At 39.4% G+C, this 20,271-nt stretch overlaps 3 protein-coding genes across 3 annotated transcripts in view; 1 reads left to right on the forward strand and 2 right to left on the reverse strand.

The window, feature by feature from the left end:
- tpm2 (tropomyosin 2 (beta)) overlaps positions 1-12,544 on the reverse strand; it is a 30,219-nt gene extending 17,675 nt beyond the window's left edge. The window contains exons 1-3 of the mRNA XM_069725603.1: positions 12,284-12,544; positions 3,924-4,049; positions 1,067-1,200 (exon numbers count right to left, since the gene is read on the reverse strand). Coding sequence (XP_069581704.1) covers positions 1,067-1,200; positions 3,924-4,049; positions 12,284-12,397 — 374 coding nt within the window. The 5' untranslated portion in view covers positions 12,398-12,544. The remainder of the gene's footprint in view (positions 1-1,066; positions 1,201-3,923; positions 4,050-12,283) is intronic.
- LOC138637126 (stonustoxin subunit beta-like) overlaps positions 1-20,271 on the forward strand; it is a 121,783-nt gene that overhangs the window by 35,250 nt on the left and 66,262 nt on the right. The window lies entirely within an intron of this gene.
- The window catches only part of tln1 (talin 1), a 92,638-nt gene continuing 86,260 nt past the window's right edge, over positions 13,894-20,271 (reverse strand). The window contains exons 56-57 of the mRNA XM_069725601.1: positions 16,514-16,639; positions 13,894-15,671 (exon numbers count right to left, since the gene is read on the reverse strand). Coding sequence (XP_069581702.1) covers positions 15,537-15,671; positions 16,514-16,639 — 261 coding nt within the window. The 3' untranslated portion in view covers positions 13,894-15,536. The remainder of the gene's footprint in view (positions 15,672-16,513; positions 16,640-20,271) is intronic.

A 20,271-nucleotide genomic window follows, 5' to 3' on the forward strand; every position in this document is an offset into this window, starting at 1 on the left:
CAATACCAATGACAATACCAATGACAATACCAATACCAATGACAATACCAATGACAATACCAATACCAATGACAATACCAATACCAATGACAATATCAATATCAATATCAATATCAATACCAATGACAATACCAATACCAATACCAATGATAATACCAATACCAATGACAATACCAATACCAATGACAATACCAATGACAATACCAATACCAATGATAATACCAATGACAATACCAATGACAATACCAATACCAATGACAATACCAATACCAATACCAATGACAATACCAATACCAATACCAATGACAATACCAATACCAATACCAATACCAATACCAATGACAATACCAATACCAATGACAATACCAATGACAATATCAACATCAATGACAATACCAATACTAATACCAATGATAATACCAATACCAATAACAATGACAATACCAATACCAATACCAATTACAATACCAATTACAATACCAATGATAATACCAATGACAATACCAATGACAATACCAATACCAATGACAATACCAGTGACAATGACAATATCAATATCAATATCAATGACAATACCAATACCAATGATAATACCAATACCAATAACAATGACAATACCAATACCAATACCAATGACAATACCAATACCAATGACAATACCAATACCAATGACAATACCAATACCAATGCAAATATCAATATCAATGACAATACCAATACCAATACCAATGATAATACCAATACCAATACCAATGACAATACCAATACCAATGACAATACCAATACCAATGACAATACCAATACCAATGACAATACCAATGACAATGACAATACCAATGACAATACCAATGACAATACCAATACCAATGACAATACCAATACCAATACTAATGACAATAACAAAAGCAATAACTAACAATTGAGCTAAAACATCTGTACCCCCAAAGCCAAAATAACTGACACATAGAGGAGAATAATGAAAAGAGAACTTGACTTGAGTTTGGTTTCACTAACTCAAGGACACAGTGTCTTCAGATTTTAGATGGATGGATATAAAGCTCTTCACCTCTCGCTCTCGTCTGCAGCTTTCTCAGCCTCTTCCAGCTTCTGCAAAGCAGTCGCCAGTCTCTCCTGAGCTCTGTCCAACTCTTCCTCCACCAGCTGGATGCGCCTGTTTAGAGATGCCACCTCTGCTTCGGCCTGTGGGGACACACACATGTCCCATTATGGACAATATCAATGATAACTGTCAATATTACAGACGCCTAAATAAGAGCAGACTGAAAATAATCAATATTTTAATAAATCAGATACTACTTTAAAAAAATGTAACCAAGAAAGTAATTTCCATTTTATTCTATCTTTATATACCTCTTAATACATCAAAATCAGAAATATATATATATAACTAGTTTATTGTGGAAAAGATTTGGCTAATTATAAAATGTAAGAATGACAGAAAGAAGAAAAAACAACAGCAAATACAATCAGCCCTTCAGGTTCTGCTCCTTAAAATCAGAAAAAGGAATAACAATTAAAAAAAACAAAGAAAAACACTAAAAGCCTGGAAGCACTAATGCCATCTTTATAATGTACGTGTGGAAGACAAGCAATTTAACTTAGTGGTTCAACAGCCAGCATGAAATGATTTTGCAATTTTCGAGCACACAGTTTCATCAAGAGTATTTCTTAAAGGAGGAAAAGCACCCCTGACATCTGGAAAATAACCATCAATCCTTGTGCAGTCAGAGATTTTGTTTTCTTCAGTTTTGTCTCTGTGATGTTCCTGTTTGTATGTTATTAAGACATCAAGAGCAAAGTGGAGCTCTGCTATTTACCACAAGCTCATACCTGGGCTTGTGGTAAACAAATTTACACTTTTAAATACAGTAGTTTTAAAGCTCATTTTAGTAACATTTTATTGTGTAGTGAAGCTACTCGTATTACTGCTACTTCCGGTCGGACTTGACAGGATGATTAGTTCTTTGTCTAGTTTCAAATAAAGTGCAACTCAATATTTACTTTCACGCTGTTTTATATCTAATAGTTGGCTGGTTTTATATTTTTAAAAACTTGCACGTCATTGTGAGTAAGCAGAAGTTGATTGATGAATGTCCCGTGTTCCGGTCCGGCGGTGTTCAGACTGTTACCCGTTCTCGGGCCTGCCTCTCCGCGTCCGCCTCCCCCTGCAGCAGCTCGGCTCGGACCTCCGCCTCGTACGCCGCTTGCTGCAATGTCTGAATTTTCCTTCTCACCGCGTCTATGGATGTAAAAGTCGCCATGCCTCAAACCCCGACTTCTCGCAGGTGTTACGGCGTTTCCGTGGCAACCGTGTCCAGTCAGCGGTCGTAACCCAAAATCAACACGCGATTTTTTTTCCGGTCAGGATTTCAAAATAATGTCGGTCTCGCCAACTCTTCTTTTGAAACTGCACAAAACGTAAATTTGAGCGCACACGGTTTTAATTAGTAGTTGATAAAGTGTTCCCTCTAAATTCATAATTTGTGATGACAAATCATTTACAAAGCCAAATTAATAGGTTAATACTGAACTAAAAATTATAAATTGTCTTCTGTTAGGTTACTTAATTCAATATTTATATTGGTATTAACTTTGTTGCAGAAAAATAACAACATTGGAATATGAATGTTTTATATTAATATTACACAGCACCAGATATTACAGACAGTAGGCCTACACCAAATATGAACAAAGACCAAATCACATACTATTATTATTATTATTAATATACCATCCTGAAAATCAACAAAAATAGTATACTGTGATGTAGCTGGTATTGTAATGTATTTTAATATTCAGGGTGATGTTTATCAATAGTTTTAAAGTAAGATTTACATTTATCCGATCAACATTATTAATTTTACTGCTGTTAAGTCTAATGCTGTCTGTTTTTTATCATATCTTTTCCTGACAGTGTGATGAACCACCTCTTAATACATCCTTACAGGCTACTTAAAAAAAATATATATTTTAAGATGTCAGGGTTAATACATATTTAGACTGACACATGACTGGCACATATAATGCTGCTATTAAGAAAAAGATACTTCACAGACACCGCTGACTGTAAATGGCATCTGGTTGCCTTTACCGACTGACATTTTGCACTATAATTGGTCATAAATGCAATAATTAGTAAATCAAGAAAACATGAATATCACAGCTGTCCAGAATTATCGGCACTGGTCTTCACAGCAGATTCTGAGTATAAGAGGCAATGTAACCCACTGACATTATACTGACCAGCTCAGTTCTGATTTGATGGTTAACAGCACTGTGCAGATATTGAAGTTGAGGGTTTAACACCAAAAAGCTCCCAACAGAAGAAAAAACAGCAAGCAAAACTTGTTTCAATGTTTATATCTGCAACTGACTATTGCTTTAAGGCAAACTTTAAAAAAAAATTTGTGACACTGTTCATTAGCCTAGCTGGTATGTGTGATTTTCATATTCTAGGTCAACATATTTTGCCAGATGAAGCCCAAGTTGAACCAGGATAAAGTTTCAGCCTAGATTCATTTTTATTTATGAATTTATTCCTTTCTTTTTTGGTGTGCAGTAAGACCACCTAGCCTGGCCCTTAACGTTCCTGTGTTTAATAGTAGCACTGTTTGAAAACAGGAAAACACCAAATGTGTGAAATGTAAAGTTTGACTTTCCACTCTAGTTTCTAATAATGTTACTGAAGATCTAAATTTACAACTAAACAGTAATTTAAGTTTCAACCCAGTGCTACGTAATAACACCTGAAGGAAACAATTAGAGCGGTGACATATGAGGTATTTAAGAATGACAGCACATTTAGTCAACAACCTCAATTCGTGACCATACTGGGAACAATAGTGTAATGCTGTCTTCCTATTCGTGCCTCTGCAGTAATAGTATCCGCTCTGTTTACTTACATCTGTTGCCTTTTTCTCTGCCTGCTCCAGCTTCTCCTGGGCATCCTTCAGCGACTCCGAGTATTTGTCCAGCTCATCTTCCACCCCTTTCAGCTTCTTCTGCAGACCCAGCAGCTCTTCCTCCAGCTAGTTGCCAGAAATTTAAAAGAAAATCACAAGTTTGCATAGTTTTGTTCTTCCAGAAATATTTGGTTTGAAATGATATATGACAAAGAAAAGCGGCAAATCTTCTCATCAGCCTCTCTGATGAGGCTTGGTATTAATTTATTATATTTCCTTAAAAATTGTTTAAATAATTAACTATCTATATAGTTTATCGACTAATAATATAATTAATTAATCTTTCAGCTACAGTTACAGTGAACCAGTCCGTGAGGGATTGAATTGAGGATATAACAAAAACAAAACCATAACAATGCAACTATGAATACAGTCACACTATATCCCATTTATATATATAGAGAGAGAGATACTGCTATTGTTGCTTTTTTATGTCTAGTCATGTCAATTATTACATGTCATGCCAAAATTTGCAATCAGCCTGCCTTCTAAGTCAGAGCACTCTTAACTCACTCCCAGTAAAATGTAAATGTAACATTTCAGTCAGATGACCTTATTTCCTCCAGAGCTGCATGTTTTCATTTGGACTGGCTTTGCTGAACTTTTGCTCATGGTTCCAGTCTTCACTGTGATTATAGTCTGGTAAAAATCAGAAAGTTGACCAGCTTTTGCTGGTAATCAGCTTATGTTTGGGTGTTTTTTGTTTAAGTATGCTTGTGTTGGTTTAAGTTGATATTTTTCCTGGTGATGCTGGGGACCAGCTTTGACATGGTCAATTTCACCCATTCACCACACACCACCAGATGACCAGTTACCTACCCTGAAAAAGTTTTATAAAGGAAACTAAATCCTTTTGAAAATGTTATTTGAGTACAGTCATTAATATATTTTATTTTAACAATAAGTAAATACCATAATGATAATGCTCCTTCCTCAACATTGCTCCAGCACCTGATTTTACTACAAAGGTGGATTATTATTATTATTGTTGTATATAATATATATAGATATATACTGTACTGTATATACTGTGCATTTTATATTTTATATTTATATTTAATATTTTTTTTACTGCTATTTTATTGTTTTTCTATTATTCTATTATTATCTTATTGCTTCTGTATGCTGCTGTAGCGAAAAAAATTTCCCTTCGGGGATTAATAAAGTAACTACCTAACCTAACCTAACCTAACCTATTAATAATAATAATAATCTTCTCCTTTTCAGTGCAGATGGGGCGCAGCATCGTAACTAGCACGGAGCACAGATCAAAAGTCAGCCTGAGTTAGTCCTGGAACACACGGCCTGCCTGGTGTGTGCGTTACCTTTGATGCAGGCGTTAGCTGCTGCTTGGTTGCGTGTATATCCACGCCTGCTGCGTGTCACCAGCCTGTCGGCTGCGGTGCTGCGGCTGCAGGTCCTACCATTGAATCAATAACTATCTCTCTGATAAAGGTCATCAGCATTATATTTTTTAGGTCTGAAAAGTGATGAGTTGTAACCAAAAAGCAGGCGAGTGTTTTTTTGTTTACCCATGCTCCAAGGCAAGACACAAGCACTCACACCGAGACAGAGGAAGAGTAGTGGTCTTGGCTGAGGCTACACTCAGCGGGGACAGAGGTCGTTCTACCACGTACTCAAACTTAAGAAGGTTTGTGATCACATCGTCAAACGCCTGCTCCGCCTAAGACAAGGAAAGACCAGTGTCGCAGAGATCTCCATCGACTTCCAGATTGTGGCCGCGGAGTCGGACTGGGATGAAGAAACTTTGATGCGAGGCTACCTACATGGTCTGTCTTAATCCGTGAAGGACAAACTCGCTGTCCTGGACGAGCCGGAGTCACTTAACGTCTTGGTTTCGCTCTCAATTAAGATGGATAATGGCCTGAGGGAACAGAAGCGTGAACAAAACAACAGATCCAAGACAGCCTTGATCCAGACTTCCTCTGGCTTCCGGTTCCTCCCTGATCAAGCAGCCCTGAACAACCACACCCCTCTGGCTCCTCCGTGTCCGGAGATCAACTCATGCATGTTGGCCATTTCACATGAAGAGAGAGAACGCCGTTTAAGGGCTAGTGATTGTTTTTATTGCGGTAAACCTGGACATCTCATCTCGTTGTGCCCAAGAAGCCACTCAATCTCCAGCCTCGCCTGCTTCTCCCGACCACACTGTGTTTAAACTCCGGTCCTCTCTCCCTGTTAGCATTGGTGGATTCTGGAGCAGAGCAGAGTTTTTTGGGATTCAACCTTCGTGTCTGAACATAGGATTCCTTTGGAGACGCTGAAATGCCCTCTGTTGGTTAGTGCCCTGGATGGCAGCTCCCTAGCCAGGATTACTCACCAAACCCATCCTTGCAGCTACAGTCTTCAGTTTTATGTGTTCCCCTCACCAAAGACTCCCCTGGTCCTCGGACACCCTTGGCTTGCAGAACATAACCTCTTGATTGACAGGTTGAATGGAAAGATCACAGGCTGGAGCCTCTCCAGTCACTCTCACCACCTCAGATCTGCTCTGCCTTGCATGGAAACGGCAGATGGAATACCTGAAACAACCCCGGATCTGTCTTCCGTTCCCACGGATTATCATAACCTTAAAGAGGTCTTCAGCAAGGAACGAGCTGGGTCGCTGTCACCTCACCGTCTGTATGACTGCTCCATAAACCTCCTGCCTGGCGCCACGTTTCTCTCCAGCCAACTCTACAACCCTTCCAAGTCTGAATGTGACTCCATGAAGAAATATATAACTGACTCTGGCTTCTGGCATCATTCAGCCATCTTCATCTCCCGTCGGTGCCGGGTTCTTCTTCGTGGCTAAGAAGGATAAAAGCCTCCAACCCTGCATTGACTACCGTGGAATTAATACCATAACTATTAAGAATAAGTGTCCTCTGCCCCTCATTAGCTCTGCCTTTGAGCCTCTGTCTTCCATCGTCTTCACCAAATTAGATCTCCGCAACGCCTACCATCTGTCTGCATCCATGAGGGGGACGAGTGGAAGACGGCATTCAACGCACCTTTGGGAAATTTGGAGTACCTTGTACTTTCTACCATCTGTTGTGGCCAGAAACGATTTCATTTGAAAGTGTACAACCACGTGAAACTCCATGACTAACTCTTGAGTGTCATCATTGGAAGAAATTGGAATCTCTATTATTTAAACCAAGTGTAGTACCTTTAATGGCAATGATAACAAATATAGGGGAAAGTCCATTGTCTGAGATTGGCATGATCTACTAAGCACATTTAAGCTTCTAGGAGGAAAAACCCATTTTTATTTTATTACATAACAGAAAATATAAATTGTGATGATATGTGATGAAAATAGTGATTTATTGTTTTCAATCATATGAACCCTTTCCATTTTGCACTTGAGTTTTTGTTATGTAATGACTCGTTTCCAAAGATTGTTTCAGCCATTTGCAATTTGCAACAACAGCTTCAAGGACTATAAAAAGCCAACTGTAAATGACATTGATGTGGCCTGACAACAATGTGCCCAGAACAAATGTCCTTTTTATATCGCATGGCTACAGGCTTAAGAGCATGCAGCCATGTAAGGCCTCTCACTCACAAATAGTGTCAGGGAGTCCTAATCCTACAGTCATCATGGTAACTTCCAACAAAAGCCTCGACTCTCTCTAAGAGCAGCAACAATTCAAAGAAGGTGGAGTTCTAAACACAGAATACAGAAATAGACATGCCATTATTCAATGCGCCGAGGCAGAGAGAAGTGATGATACAAGCATTGTATGAGCTACAAGCTTGGATCCTCTGGGAACAAATGCAATGTTGGCAGTTGCATAGTTGAGTGGTTGCTATCTATTATTAGGTTGCTACCTGATCTTGTCAAATACACTGTGGAGCTGCAGAGGAGAGAACGCAAGCCATAAAGGCAAACTTAACTGAAACAATAAACTGACTAATTACTCACGAGGTTCCTACCTGAAAACTGCAGCCAATTTTGTGTGAGCTGAACGGTGATATCCATCAGTTGGTTAGTAGATGGAGTCCAAAAGTCCACCGTCTTAACTTACAACTTAGCCTTCAAACATTTTGATCATATTTTCCATTAGAAGACATCTATAGCCACCCACATCTCTACAATTCATCTTTCAAACAATGTAAAGCTAATTAAATGGGCAACAACTCATGGAGAGAATTGCCCATAGTTTGAAAATGTCTCTCTGTAGGCACAGATCTACTAAAAATCTGAGGAACACATCATCCAGCATCCGTGGTGTCTTGACAGACGTACATCGACAGGCCCTTAGACTTTGTGCCCTTCGATTTTTACTTTCGACTTTGTGCTCACAAAAGAAGTCCACATCTATTTTTGGAGCACATTGCTCCCACTTGGTGCTACTTGATATTTTAATCGACAAGAGAAAACTAATGACTGACAGAAAAATCTGTGACAGAAAAAAAATTAACCAGTGTTTAAATCAGCATCAGAAGCAGGGTCAAATAATAACAGTGAGGGGAAGGTAGTGGAGGAGAGGGGTGGGGGTGGAAGGGATTGGATGGGCGGCAGACCCCAACCAAGATATGTACATTGTGATTTGTTCAGAGCTCTCAGGTGAACAAACCGACCTAAACACTGTTTCTAATCAGCTCAAAAGTATCTTTGGCATTTCTGTACAGCATGTTTTTAGAGAGGTGGCCTATGGATATATGTCAGTACTATACTGTCTTTGAAATGAACTAATATCAGCCAACACGTGGATTGGGGTGAAGCCAGCCTCCACTTCGAAAAACGAGGAAAAAGGAATGTTTGCTTCTGGAATATTGTATATTGTATGCCATAACCTTAAAGTAAGTTGACAAACCGATTAAGAAAACAGTCACAGACAGATTGGCCACCCTCTGTCAGGATTCCTGTCTGCTCCTCTGTTTTGTCCACAATCACCTCTCCTTATGTTTTCTGTCTTTCCCCTGTCTGTTTGTTATTGTGTCCCCATGTGTTCTGTGTCCTCCTCTCCCCGCCTCCTGTTACCTCCCATGGCCACACCCCTCACCGGTCCCAGCAGCTGCTACCACTCTCCCCAAATCACTTGCAGGTGGTTCATTTCCCTGATCAACTCCCCGTACTATATGTACCCTGCCCCCCTGCAGTCATCTGGTTGTCGGTCCATAGTTTCTGCTAGTCACTGCAAGGACCATCAGTCTCCTTCTCCTGCTCCTTCTCCTTCTCCTGCTCCAGTACAGGTACCCTGTTTCTGCTTCCAGTTGGTGCGATCAGTCAGTGCTCCCAATCTTGGCTGATTGCTGAAGCTAAGCAGGGTTAGACCTGATTAGTACTTGGATGGGAGTACCAGGTGGTGCAGAGCCACCAGTCGCAGCCAGTGAGTCTGACCGTCCATTTGTCCGTCCGTCCTACTCCAGTACTGGACAACGCTTCTACCAGCGGTCCTGTCCACTGTCCCACCAGCGGTCCTATCCACTGTCCTGCCAGCTTCGTCTCCCCAGTGCGAGTCGGTTGAATTGCCCTCCCGACTTGGGAGGAAATGGACTCTGTACGTACCACCTGTGTTTCAATAAAGACTGTTTGAACTCATACCCGAGTCTGTGTGCCTGCGTTTGGGTCCTGTTACACCCTCAATATAAGAAGGTACTGTCCCAGGTTCCTGAAGTGAATGCTGACTTTTAGTGAATTTAAAGGCGTGCCAAGTCACTACTATCATAACAGTAACATTAATCAAGCAGACCAGCGGACATGCATCTTTCCTGGCCAGCTTCCTTGCCACAGTTGGTAAATTTGGTTGAAAACTATGAATTGATAAAGGCTTACTATAGTTATTGTAAACAGAATCTATTTAAAAATATATTTTTTTACTCTTTGTTTGCTGGCTGTCACCAGATATCAGAGATGTTTGGGTGATTGGTGTCCTATACATTCAGACCAGTTTTAAAACCACCCAAAATGGTAAAAAAAAAAAAAAAAAGCCTGAAGAGAACAAAACGCACATCTACAATGACACAAATATTTTTCCTGAAAGCATTGTGATCAAAAAAGTCTGTGCATTACAAAAGCACGCTTTGTTAAGATAATTGAAGATAATTTGTCAGATAGTTAAAGGCTACGGTGAAGAGATGTTTTAAGCTTGAAGAAGAAGAAGGCTTTTAGACAGGTGGAAACAATAAATTGAGCTGCTGAGAATTTAATTTCAATTTCAGTGCAATTTGTGCTAATGCTATGACATATTAATATCCATCCATTCATTTTCTATTCATGTTCTATCTTCCTATCCAGATGAGATTCATAGAGGTCAAAGGGCAAACAGAGCAGCCTCATAATTTGTCTGAATTTGCTCCAGTGACCTCGGCAGGTGCTCCAGACCGGCAGGAGGAGTCGCTCCAGCGTGTGTTTGTGTACATGTTCCACACCAAGTTTACTAATTCAACTGAAAATACAACGTATTAAATTAACCTCTGCCTTGTGCATAATAATCACTTCTGGTCAGCTATTTGGTGTTTATCATAATTTTTTTATTTAATTTTGTTATTATTAAAGTCTACTGAAGGGGTCTCCAACCTTTTTTTTTTCCCTTGAGAGTGTCTTCGACAACATGAAAGTGTTCTACTGTTCTACTGTGCTAGTGTATGAGAGTGACTCATGTTCTTCACATAGCTGAGCTCCACCAACACCAGCTGATTAAGATTTGTTTAGGTGAACAATAACAAATTGAAACTCAATACAAATACTCAACTGCGTTGCTCCCAAGCTACCCGGTAGCTCGTGATGGTCCAGTTATACAAAGGGTATAGTATATTACACCATTAACGCAGTGATATAATAACAAAATCATGATGTCATACTAAATAGATGCATCCGGCGTGGTTCCGTCTTCTGACGATTCTGCACAGGCTCTTTTATTGTGAAAATTGACCGGATTCTTTATGCTGTCCATCTGTCTGACTTTCTGTCAGCTGATCTGTTCTGTGCAGTTCAGTTGGATCCAGCTTTCAATCCGTGGCACGGGTTGAATCGCTGTCCTGTCAGGCGGGCGTCCTTCGATGTGGGCGTGGTTTGAAGTGCTACAGGCTGCAGCTGGACCTTATTCCAACTCGAAGGTGAATTGTAGGTGTGGCGTTTGCTCGCCAAAGTACACATTTTACATGTCGGTGTACTTCAGGCGTAGCAGGTACACAGTTGAGGCTGAAACTATGTGTGTTAATTGGCTGATATCATTTGACACCCCATAGCAGGCTGGATGTCCCTAAGCCCCGGACGCACTGAACCAAAGGCCTATTGGGATAAAGATTTCAGAGAAGTTTTTTTGTTGTTGTTGTTCCTCAACTTTCCAGCAACACAATCTCGCTTTTGATTAACAATTCCCACTGTGGCCACACATGACAACTGTGAGCTAAACGTAAGCCTTGGTTTTCTTCAGTGTGATTGTGAATTAGGGGTGAATGACACGAGGACAAAGCTACCGGTCATGTACGACCAAATAAGATGGCAGCTGCAGAACTCATGAGTGTGAAGTGCTTTATTGCTTATGAATTAAAGCTACAGGTGATCTGAGTTTTTCTCTGAGCTGCAGGTCCACCTGGTGCCAAGTTCCAAACAGTTAAAGCCATCATTTGTTTATAACTTATTCATTAAATTTAATTAAATGAATAACTTAATGACTAAACGTTGTTAAAAACCTAAATGTAGGTTCTTTCCTATCGTGGGAAGGTAGTAGACGAGCTACAAGTATACTTTAATTAAAAGGAGCTCTCCTCAGAGCTGGAGGAATTACATTGGCCTCTATCTACTGTCTGAAAAGTGCAACACCCAAAACAAATGCCACAAAAATATTCAATAAGTTAAGTCTTATTCACAGTGTCACCAAAAATCATATAGCATATTAGTGTTCTCCGGTTGATAATACTACATCTATTAATTTATGAATATATGTCTTTGCCTAATTTAAACATGTTTTAATTAGGAAACATTTTACTAACTTCAGTCTTTTCCTATGTATAGTCACCAAAATCATGTTACACAAGATGGTTTTAGGACAGCTCTTAGTTCCCAATAAAAAAGTACTCAAAATTATGCAATTAAGCATATATTCCTTGACTAAGAATTGTAATATTACCAACTAGAGACCATGTAAAGGGAAACTTTGATTTTGGTTAATTGAGAAAGTTTCTCAATATTTTGAGAAAGTTTCTCAATATTTTCAGATAGTAAGTCAATATTTTGAGAATGTTTTTCATTATAATGAAATTATATTCATTACAGGATCAGTTTTGTTTTTCGGGCTTCCACGGTGAAACCGTTGAAGGAAAGTGTCGGACCTCCATCCTACCTGTTTGCATTTGTCCTCTGCTCCCTTTTTGTCCCCCTCTGCCTGCTCTGCACGGTCTATCGCGTTCTCCTTATCCAGCTTCAACATCTGCATTTTCTTCTTGATGGCCTCCATGTTTCTTCAGTTAGGGTCTGAGCAGAAGGAGAAAATGTGCTCGGTTATCCAGAAAGACAAGTCAGTCTGTGACAGGAAAGAGCGTGCTGCTGGTCTGAGCGGCTTCGGGGAGAGCTCGAGGATGGGATACCAGCTAGCACGCGCCACAGACTTGTTTTTTTGCAGTGTGGATCCGCACGGGTCGTTGCCCATATTTAGGCAGCGAAAGTTGTCCAGTCTGTTGCGTGACGTCTGTCTATGTGACAATAATCACGTCTTTCCATTTGCCGATGCGACAAAATTCTCCACCTGGGAAATCAGTAAAGGTGATAGGAAAACCCCCACTTCAAATCACATCCGAAATATCCATGGAAAAAAACTTACATACTTACTGTGATTTCCTTCAACGGTTTATAAATATATATGTATATATATGTGTATGTATGTGTGTGTATATATATGTATGTATGTGTGTGTGTGTATATATATATATATATATATATATATATATATATGTATATATATATATATATATATATATATATATATATATATATATATATATGTATATATATATGTATATATATATATATATATATATAGTATATCAACATTGCTTTTTGACAATGTACAAACTGAATGTATAAAATTGAAAAGATGAAAGTGAAAAAACACTGTCAGAAAATGAAAACACGCGATATCTATTTCTCTAATCTCTATCTTTTACAAACCTCTCAGTGAATGAGAAGGTGTTGGTCCTGCTGTCATTTAGAGCAAGTGAAGTAAGCATGGAAACAAGGTGGTCAAAAGAATTGCAGTATGAAAGGCAGCATTGACTCATTATCTTACATCTGCTGCGGTTTGTACGTTCAAACACAATCATATTTGTGCTTTAACATTTGTTACAATCATAGATGGTGAGGTGAGTGAATGAATGGTTTTTTTCTATATATGAAAGTAGAAATCTAAATAAATTAAGAAAAAAAACAAATACATTTACAGATCAAATCTAAATCTTAGCACCAACAAATTGTTCAATAAATAAAAGAAAATATAATGACATTACTTCAATTTATTTGACGCATCCACCATCTTGCTTCTCCCATTGGTGTCAACATATATTCTGACATTATAGAGCCAAACTGTAAGTGTGTCCAGCACAAGGACAAGCGGTGAAGTTGTGTTAGGTGCTTTCAGGTCAGGTGAGGTGAATTCAAAGCAAAGCGGTAATGTAAGTAGTGTAAGAGGTACATTATGTATCTGAGCAGCCCGCTGATATGTGACAGAGGAGATATGATATCTTTCAGATTTGGGGATTATCGTTTCTACTCGAGGACCATTGCTATCTCACTTTGAAATCTTCTGTTTCGTACATTTACATTTAGGCTAGTACAGTGCAAACTAGCATAGCTCACAATTACTCATGCAGTGTGTGAATTTCAACAGAGTATTTCGAGTATTGCTGTCTGATCAAAAATAGCTCTTGTGCACTGACCTAAAAAAAGACAATGACAACATTTGAATGTACCACCCACAAACACAACTGCTAGCTTTATTTGGTCATTTTACTCAGAAATTAACATGTTTTGAACTCCTGTTTTATGCACACAATATACAGTATGTTTCCCCCAATTACACATGACTGTAACTCTTCAATACTTTCAAAAAGGTAGAAAGCTTCACTTGTTGAGAAACCTCCGACAGTGTTAAGAAAGGAATCTCAATGGTTTTACTGAACACTGGCTTTATTGAATATAAATGTGTTACAGTGCGCATCAGATGGTACTACTGTGCACCCGCATTATAGTTATAAAAAGGTAAAAGTCAACATGTGAACACAAGAAAAAAAAGAGTTTGTATGGTTACAGCCATTTTCTCCAGAAGTTAATTCTAAAGATGTAAATGTGAATAGCCACTTTGTGGTGTGAGGGTAGATTTAAATCATGTGATAATACACTGAAAAGAGTTATGAATTAAGTGCACTTTATGGGTAAATGGTATCAGATAACTATACTTGACAAAATCATTATATACTACGAGAGTACGCTAACATTTGGACCCTTTGGTAATACCTAACAGGAAATAGTTAGTAAGCCGAGATGTCCGTGAATACCTCAGACCAGCATCATTACTGTGACAGAACTTCTATAGAAAATGGCAAAATGCGTCAGACAATAATTTTGGCACGAACAAAGAGTTTACTGGAGTGGGTCAATAAACACTGGGAACCCAAATACAACCAATCTGATGTTAAATATTTGGAAATTATATATATGGCTTTATAATCATTATACAAACAAGTCTTCTGATGTAATCCAGGTCTAAATACTATCACAAAAAAAAACAAAGCAACTTATTGGAGGATACCTTTTTTTTTTTTTTATACATTTTATAGCACATTTGTTAAACAAAAATAATGATTTTTTTTTTTTTGCACTTTGATTTGTTCCATCGCAGAATTATTGTTTCCAAATCTAAACTTAAAACTTGCAACATTTAATATTGTTATTCTTATTTCAGATTTAAACAGTATGACAAGTAAAATAATATCATCACCGTCATGTGACCACCGACGTTGCTTCACAATGAACTATCAACGTGAAACTAAAGCTCAAGGCTCTGAGTCTTTGTTCACACACACACACACACACACACACACACACACACACACACACACACACACACACACACACACACACACACACACACACACACACACACACACACACACACACATCTGCATAGGAAATTTGCATAGATTATGCATAATTGGCATAGAAGCATAAATTCTGCTTGCCATTGTCTCTATGATGTAACAGCCCAGTTCTAACAGTGAGGCAGAATTTACTGGCAAGACTTTGTTATTTTTACAAAGCCACACTATGTTGATACAAACGTGAAAAAAAAAATATGCAGAAAGTGACATATATTGAAAAGTATAGGATCATACTGTATAATCACAAGCACAAATATATCTCAGTATTATTGAAATGGATGATACTTTGGTTTACTTTTGACTAGAATCAAACACTGATTGATAAACATTGTAGGATTGGAGTCAGTCTGCCGAATGCTATGTTTGTACTGAAGCGCGAGCGACTGGAAGGTCCTGAGCTTTCCAAAGATCAACTTTTGCTCGAGAAGGTGTTGGCGCACAGTTTCACTGTTCCTGGCCGTCCTCTCGCAGCTCCGTGGGAAGGAACTTGTACTGTTGCTGTCTGATCATGGCCAGCTTTTTCCTGGCTTCTTCCAGCTCCCTTTCTTTCCGCAGCATCTCCTCCTGAGCGGCGATGATCTGCAACGCAACGCGGTCGGTCAGTTCACCGAGCAAACACCAGCTTCAAACTCACACGTGTGTCAAAATATGATTATTGTCCGTTAGTTTAAGCTCCTCGTTATCGGCAGTCAGTCAAGAGCCCAAAACTACGGTTAAAGCTTTGGGAACGCTCAACGTGCCAAAGCAAAGTGTCAGAGGTCATTTATCTGATCTGATCTGAAGTTAGCTGCTAACATAATCCCCATTGGCTAACAAGCCTCATGCCGACATTAAGAAAGCACGAGGTAATGTTAAATTAGCCATTATTTTTGCAGAGTTTCATGTCATTGTACGTTATAAAAAAACCATTAAGAACGGACCGTGTGGAAGTCTGTCCTTAATGTTACTGAATCAAAGTTCATTCGATTTGGAAATGTACACTGCAATGTGTTTGAACAACATAGTATTTGTTCTAAAGTGTATTTTTTTAATAGAAGCCCGTCTCAGAAAGTTGGGACGCTGTGGAAAAATGTAAAAACGGAAAAGAATGATTTGCAAAATCATATTTACACATTTAATTTGAAATAAGCCAAAGACAACATATCAAATGTTGAAACTGAAAAGTTGTACTATTTTATGAACAAAAGAAAAATGCTCATTTCGAATTTGTTTTTCATTGTTAATTGAGCACCGCTATACTGTTGTTGAGATTGAAGCCATTAGTATGTTTATTTTGAACATGAATATCCTTTCATATACAGGTAAATAACTTGAAGTGGTCATTTCCAAAAAGTGAGACGACAAAATTCAAACACTACACAAAGTAAGTTTGCTACATCAGATACACGTCAGTATGTGATTTGAGACATCCTGTGACTCACCTGAGCAATACCTCCCACCATCTTACTCTTGACCACAACGGCCTGGTCGTCCTGGGCGTCAAATGCTGCTTTCTGTGCTGCTTTCACCAGATTATCAGAGGCTCTCTTCACAGCGTTTCCAGCAGCCTGAAGAAACAAACCAAAAAAAAGAATTTTAATGTTGGAAATAATAAATTCACAAAAAGACAAGTGGGCCTCAAAGTCACCTTCTGAAAGTTCCAGAAAAAAAAAATCAGGTAATAGAAGCTTAATTCGTTCTTTTTAATTGAACAAAAACAATAAAAGAAAGCTGTAGTGAATATAACTTCATTGCTGAAAAGATGTCCTAATATCTCTAACGTGGTTCAGTGTTTTCTGGTATGTGGAGACAGACTGAACAGCAACTCCAGGAAAGGGAATGAAAACCTCCATCGGTCCTCAGAGAGAAAACCAGAACAGTCTTTTTGTTCCGACTCCGTGCTTGAAAACGTCTGTAAAAGGCAACGAGGACGGACAGGACGGACAGGACTCGTCTCATTGGCCGGCTCGGCAGCTTTTTCTCCTTTTGTGGCTCTGCGAGGTGAAACGAGCCAGAGAACTCGCACAGACGTTCGTTAATCTTCCTCTACTGGTTTATATTTGGCTGGAATGTTACTGTTGGTTCATAAAACATAACTTCATCACTTCTTTACACAGACGTCACTAAACTGGAACGCTCTCTGTTTTCGTGGCAGGACGTGTCTACTGGGGCTGATCCGAACAAACACAATCAAATGAATTGTTGAATGAACACAGAAATATCCTGTTATAATTTGAATCATCACATCCCATCACCCGCCACCTCCTCACAGCTCTGACAGAATCTGACTCATTAAAGAAAATAACAATTATCATTCATTAGGTTAAATCAACAAAAACGACCTATTTGCTCATGTTCCACGTACACAAACTAACATTTACTGCAACCCGGATGGACAAAGTCATCTCGTTTTTCAATGTGACAACAAACAGAATCTGTCCATAAAGTTTTACGAGGTTGAATCCGGTCGGTGTGACGCTTGTGAGATGGTCGAGACTCGTCCGACAGCTGGAAGGTCCGGCGTTAAAAAACCTGCTTGTCAGAACCTTTGTTGCGTACTTCCTGTCTGTATTTAAATGAATGATGCTTTCCAAAGACACCAAAAAAATGACTACGAAAATATGTTTGACTCGCCGCCAATGTTGACTGCTGTTATTTTACGCCATTACCCGGCAGCGCTCGGCCCACCGGCTCCGAACACGCATGCAGAGCCACTAATGCTGTCGTATGTGCCGATATGTGATCCGGTCTCGGAGATGCAGCCGTCTGTCATCGGCTAGTTTTACACCGGTTGTGTTAACGGTTGCAAAAAAAAAAAGAAAAAAAAAAGAAAACTATCACTAACAGCAAAGGTAAAAGGACAAAGTAGCACTAAAGATGACGACGACGAACGCCTCCTGTAACAAGATTAGTTTAAAAAAACAAAACAGGAAGGAATTTAAGAAACGAAACAGAACTGTTGCACACAAAAATAAATCACCGGAGAAGAAGTGTCGTCGTGGTGAATATTGTTTTGCGTATTGAAACGTGTTCTGGTGAAACACACCTGACCACCTGAAACCGGAGGAGGCCGAGCCTCCAACAGGTACTTGTATTGTCTGCTTCTCTTTTTGGAGTTGTACAGCCTGGTTAGTCAGACAGAGTTAAACCCTCCCAGACAAACCCAGAAACCATCTCACTTCGTAGGGGGGTGTTCCTACTCCTCCTTGGCTTCTTTAAAATGGAACGAATTCCTAAATATAAGCTCTTCATTGGCTAAAGTCTCTTGTTCGGCCATCGTCAGCTTTATTTCAAACAACCTCTCGGTTTGCCTGTTATGATTTTAATGAAGATTATATGACTATATTGTACAACATAAACTGGTGACTCAGGGTGGAAGACAGCGCTATACATTATTCAGCACTTAAAAAGCATCACGGCAAAGAAGCAAACGCTGCTGGTGTAATCGTAGATCTGGGCTAACGTTTCCACTTCTTGGTGCCGTGGGTAGACGGGTGGATTGTTTCCAGAGCTCCTCTTAGACATAAATGTATGGGAATTACGGCAGTGGCAGCTGCAGGCCCAGAACAGGAGGAGATAAGCCACTGCTGATTGGATCAGAGAATATGAGCTGGCCGATGTGCTCGCAGCTAGCATACACGCAGCCTTAAAGCCTTATTTTTGGGTGGATGAGGTGACGGGACATACTTGTACTTGTTACGCCTCGCAACTGACCGCATCAGTTTCACATAAAGGTCACAACGACCCCGCTGCTACATTATTCTGTCCCTCAACAAGATCTTTTTGTGACGATCACAAATGCTGAATAGAGCAGTGTTTTGTTTTTTTAGATGCAACTTGTGAAGATTTTGAATAAACCTGTCACTTCCTGTTTTTCCAGTCCAACTGGCGGTTTGTTCTGATGTTGGAGGTTGAAGAACCAAAAGAACTGTAAATCAGGGGTTTTCTTTTTTATTGATAAAGCAAGTTTTTGGTTGGAAATTGTAACTTTGTGGCAAAATGCCTTCAAGTGGAGCTCCTGCTATGAAATTGTGAGAATTTTGCAAAATTGCAAACCCTTTGGTTGAATGTGCTTAAATCAATACGATCACAAGATGGCAGCTTCCTGGATGGACGGGTTGTTTCTATCGAGTCAGTGGAGTGGAATGAGAAAAATATAGAACATCTTTTTAGCAGAAATGTGCATTTAATTTTGAAAAACAAATCCTGATGATGTCATAGAAATATCATCTCTATGGAGGTTTTAACATTTACCAGGCAAACGTTCAAAAACTAATTGTGTTGATGTGAGAAAATGCAGGATCCAGTGACGAGAGACTAAAAGCCTCTACAGCTCTCTTGTAAGTTCCTCGACTTTACATTACTATCATGATAAATCTCTGGCGTACCTCTTTAAAAATACTGAAATGAAAGCTGTATGTAAAAGGAAACTATTTCCTGTGCTAAATATAGAACATGCTAATCCTTATGTAGCAGCGGTACAAATCACGCAGCTCACCTGTAACCCTAAACGTTCAAAAGCCGGCCTATTAATATCAATAAACTCTGCGTGCTCTCCGACAACCTCAGCTGTTGCAAGCATGACTAATGTTATTGTTCCTGTAGCAATTACTGTCGTGATTACAGGTCTGAATCGTTAATACGGATCCGGTCACACATTTCACAACGCGTTTGCCGACATCAGATGTCAGTCTGATGAAGCAGGACGACGGACTTAACCTCGGACTTAATAGTCGAGAAATTGACTCCAACTCAAACAAACGCAACACAAAAGGTGGGCGTGGTAGGGGGTGTTTTTATAGACTGCTTTTATGGTCTATTATCTCGAACGGATCTGCAGCATAGTTTGCAGGGCGATGTATCCTGGTCAGAAGTGAACCACCTGTAACCCTAAAAAAACTAAAAAACAAGAGTTTTAAAGTTAAGTTCCCTCGCTAACTGTAAATCCTGCTTCGTAGTCGAGTCCCAGCTCCGTTTCCCCAAAGACATCATGTGTTTTTGACTCCTTTTATTACTTTGCAGTATTTAAAACTCTCATCGCTCATCTCATTTTGCCAGATTGTCACTTGAAACTTGGTTTTGGTGTCATTGTTCTCTCCATTACTGATATTGCTTTCTGTATCCAGACTTTGTCTGCTCGGTTCTACAACCTTCTCCAGAACTGACCAGTCCATCGATGTCATGTTCACTCCTGGAGGTG

The sequence above is a fragment of the Brachyistius frenatus genome, unplaced genomic scaffold (assembly GCF_029030835.1).
Source record: "Brachyistius frenatus isolate BFR_SWC_R1_liver_20210118 unplaced genomic scaffold, ASM2903083v1 Contig_433, whole genome shotgun sequence".
NCBI lineage: Eukaryota > Metazoa > Chordata > Actinopteri > Embiotocidae > Brachyistius > Brachyistius frenatus.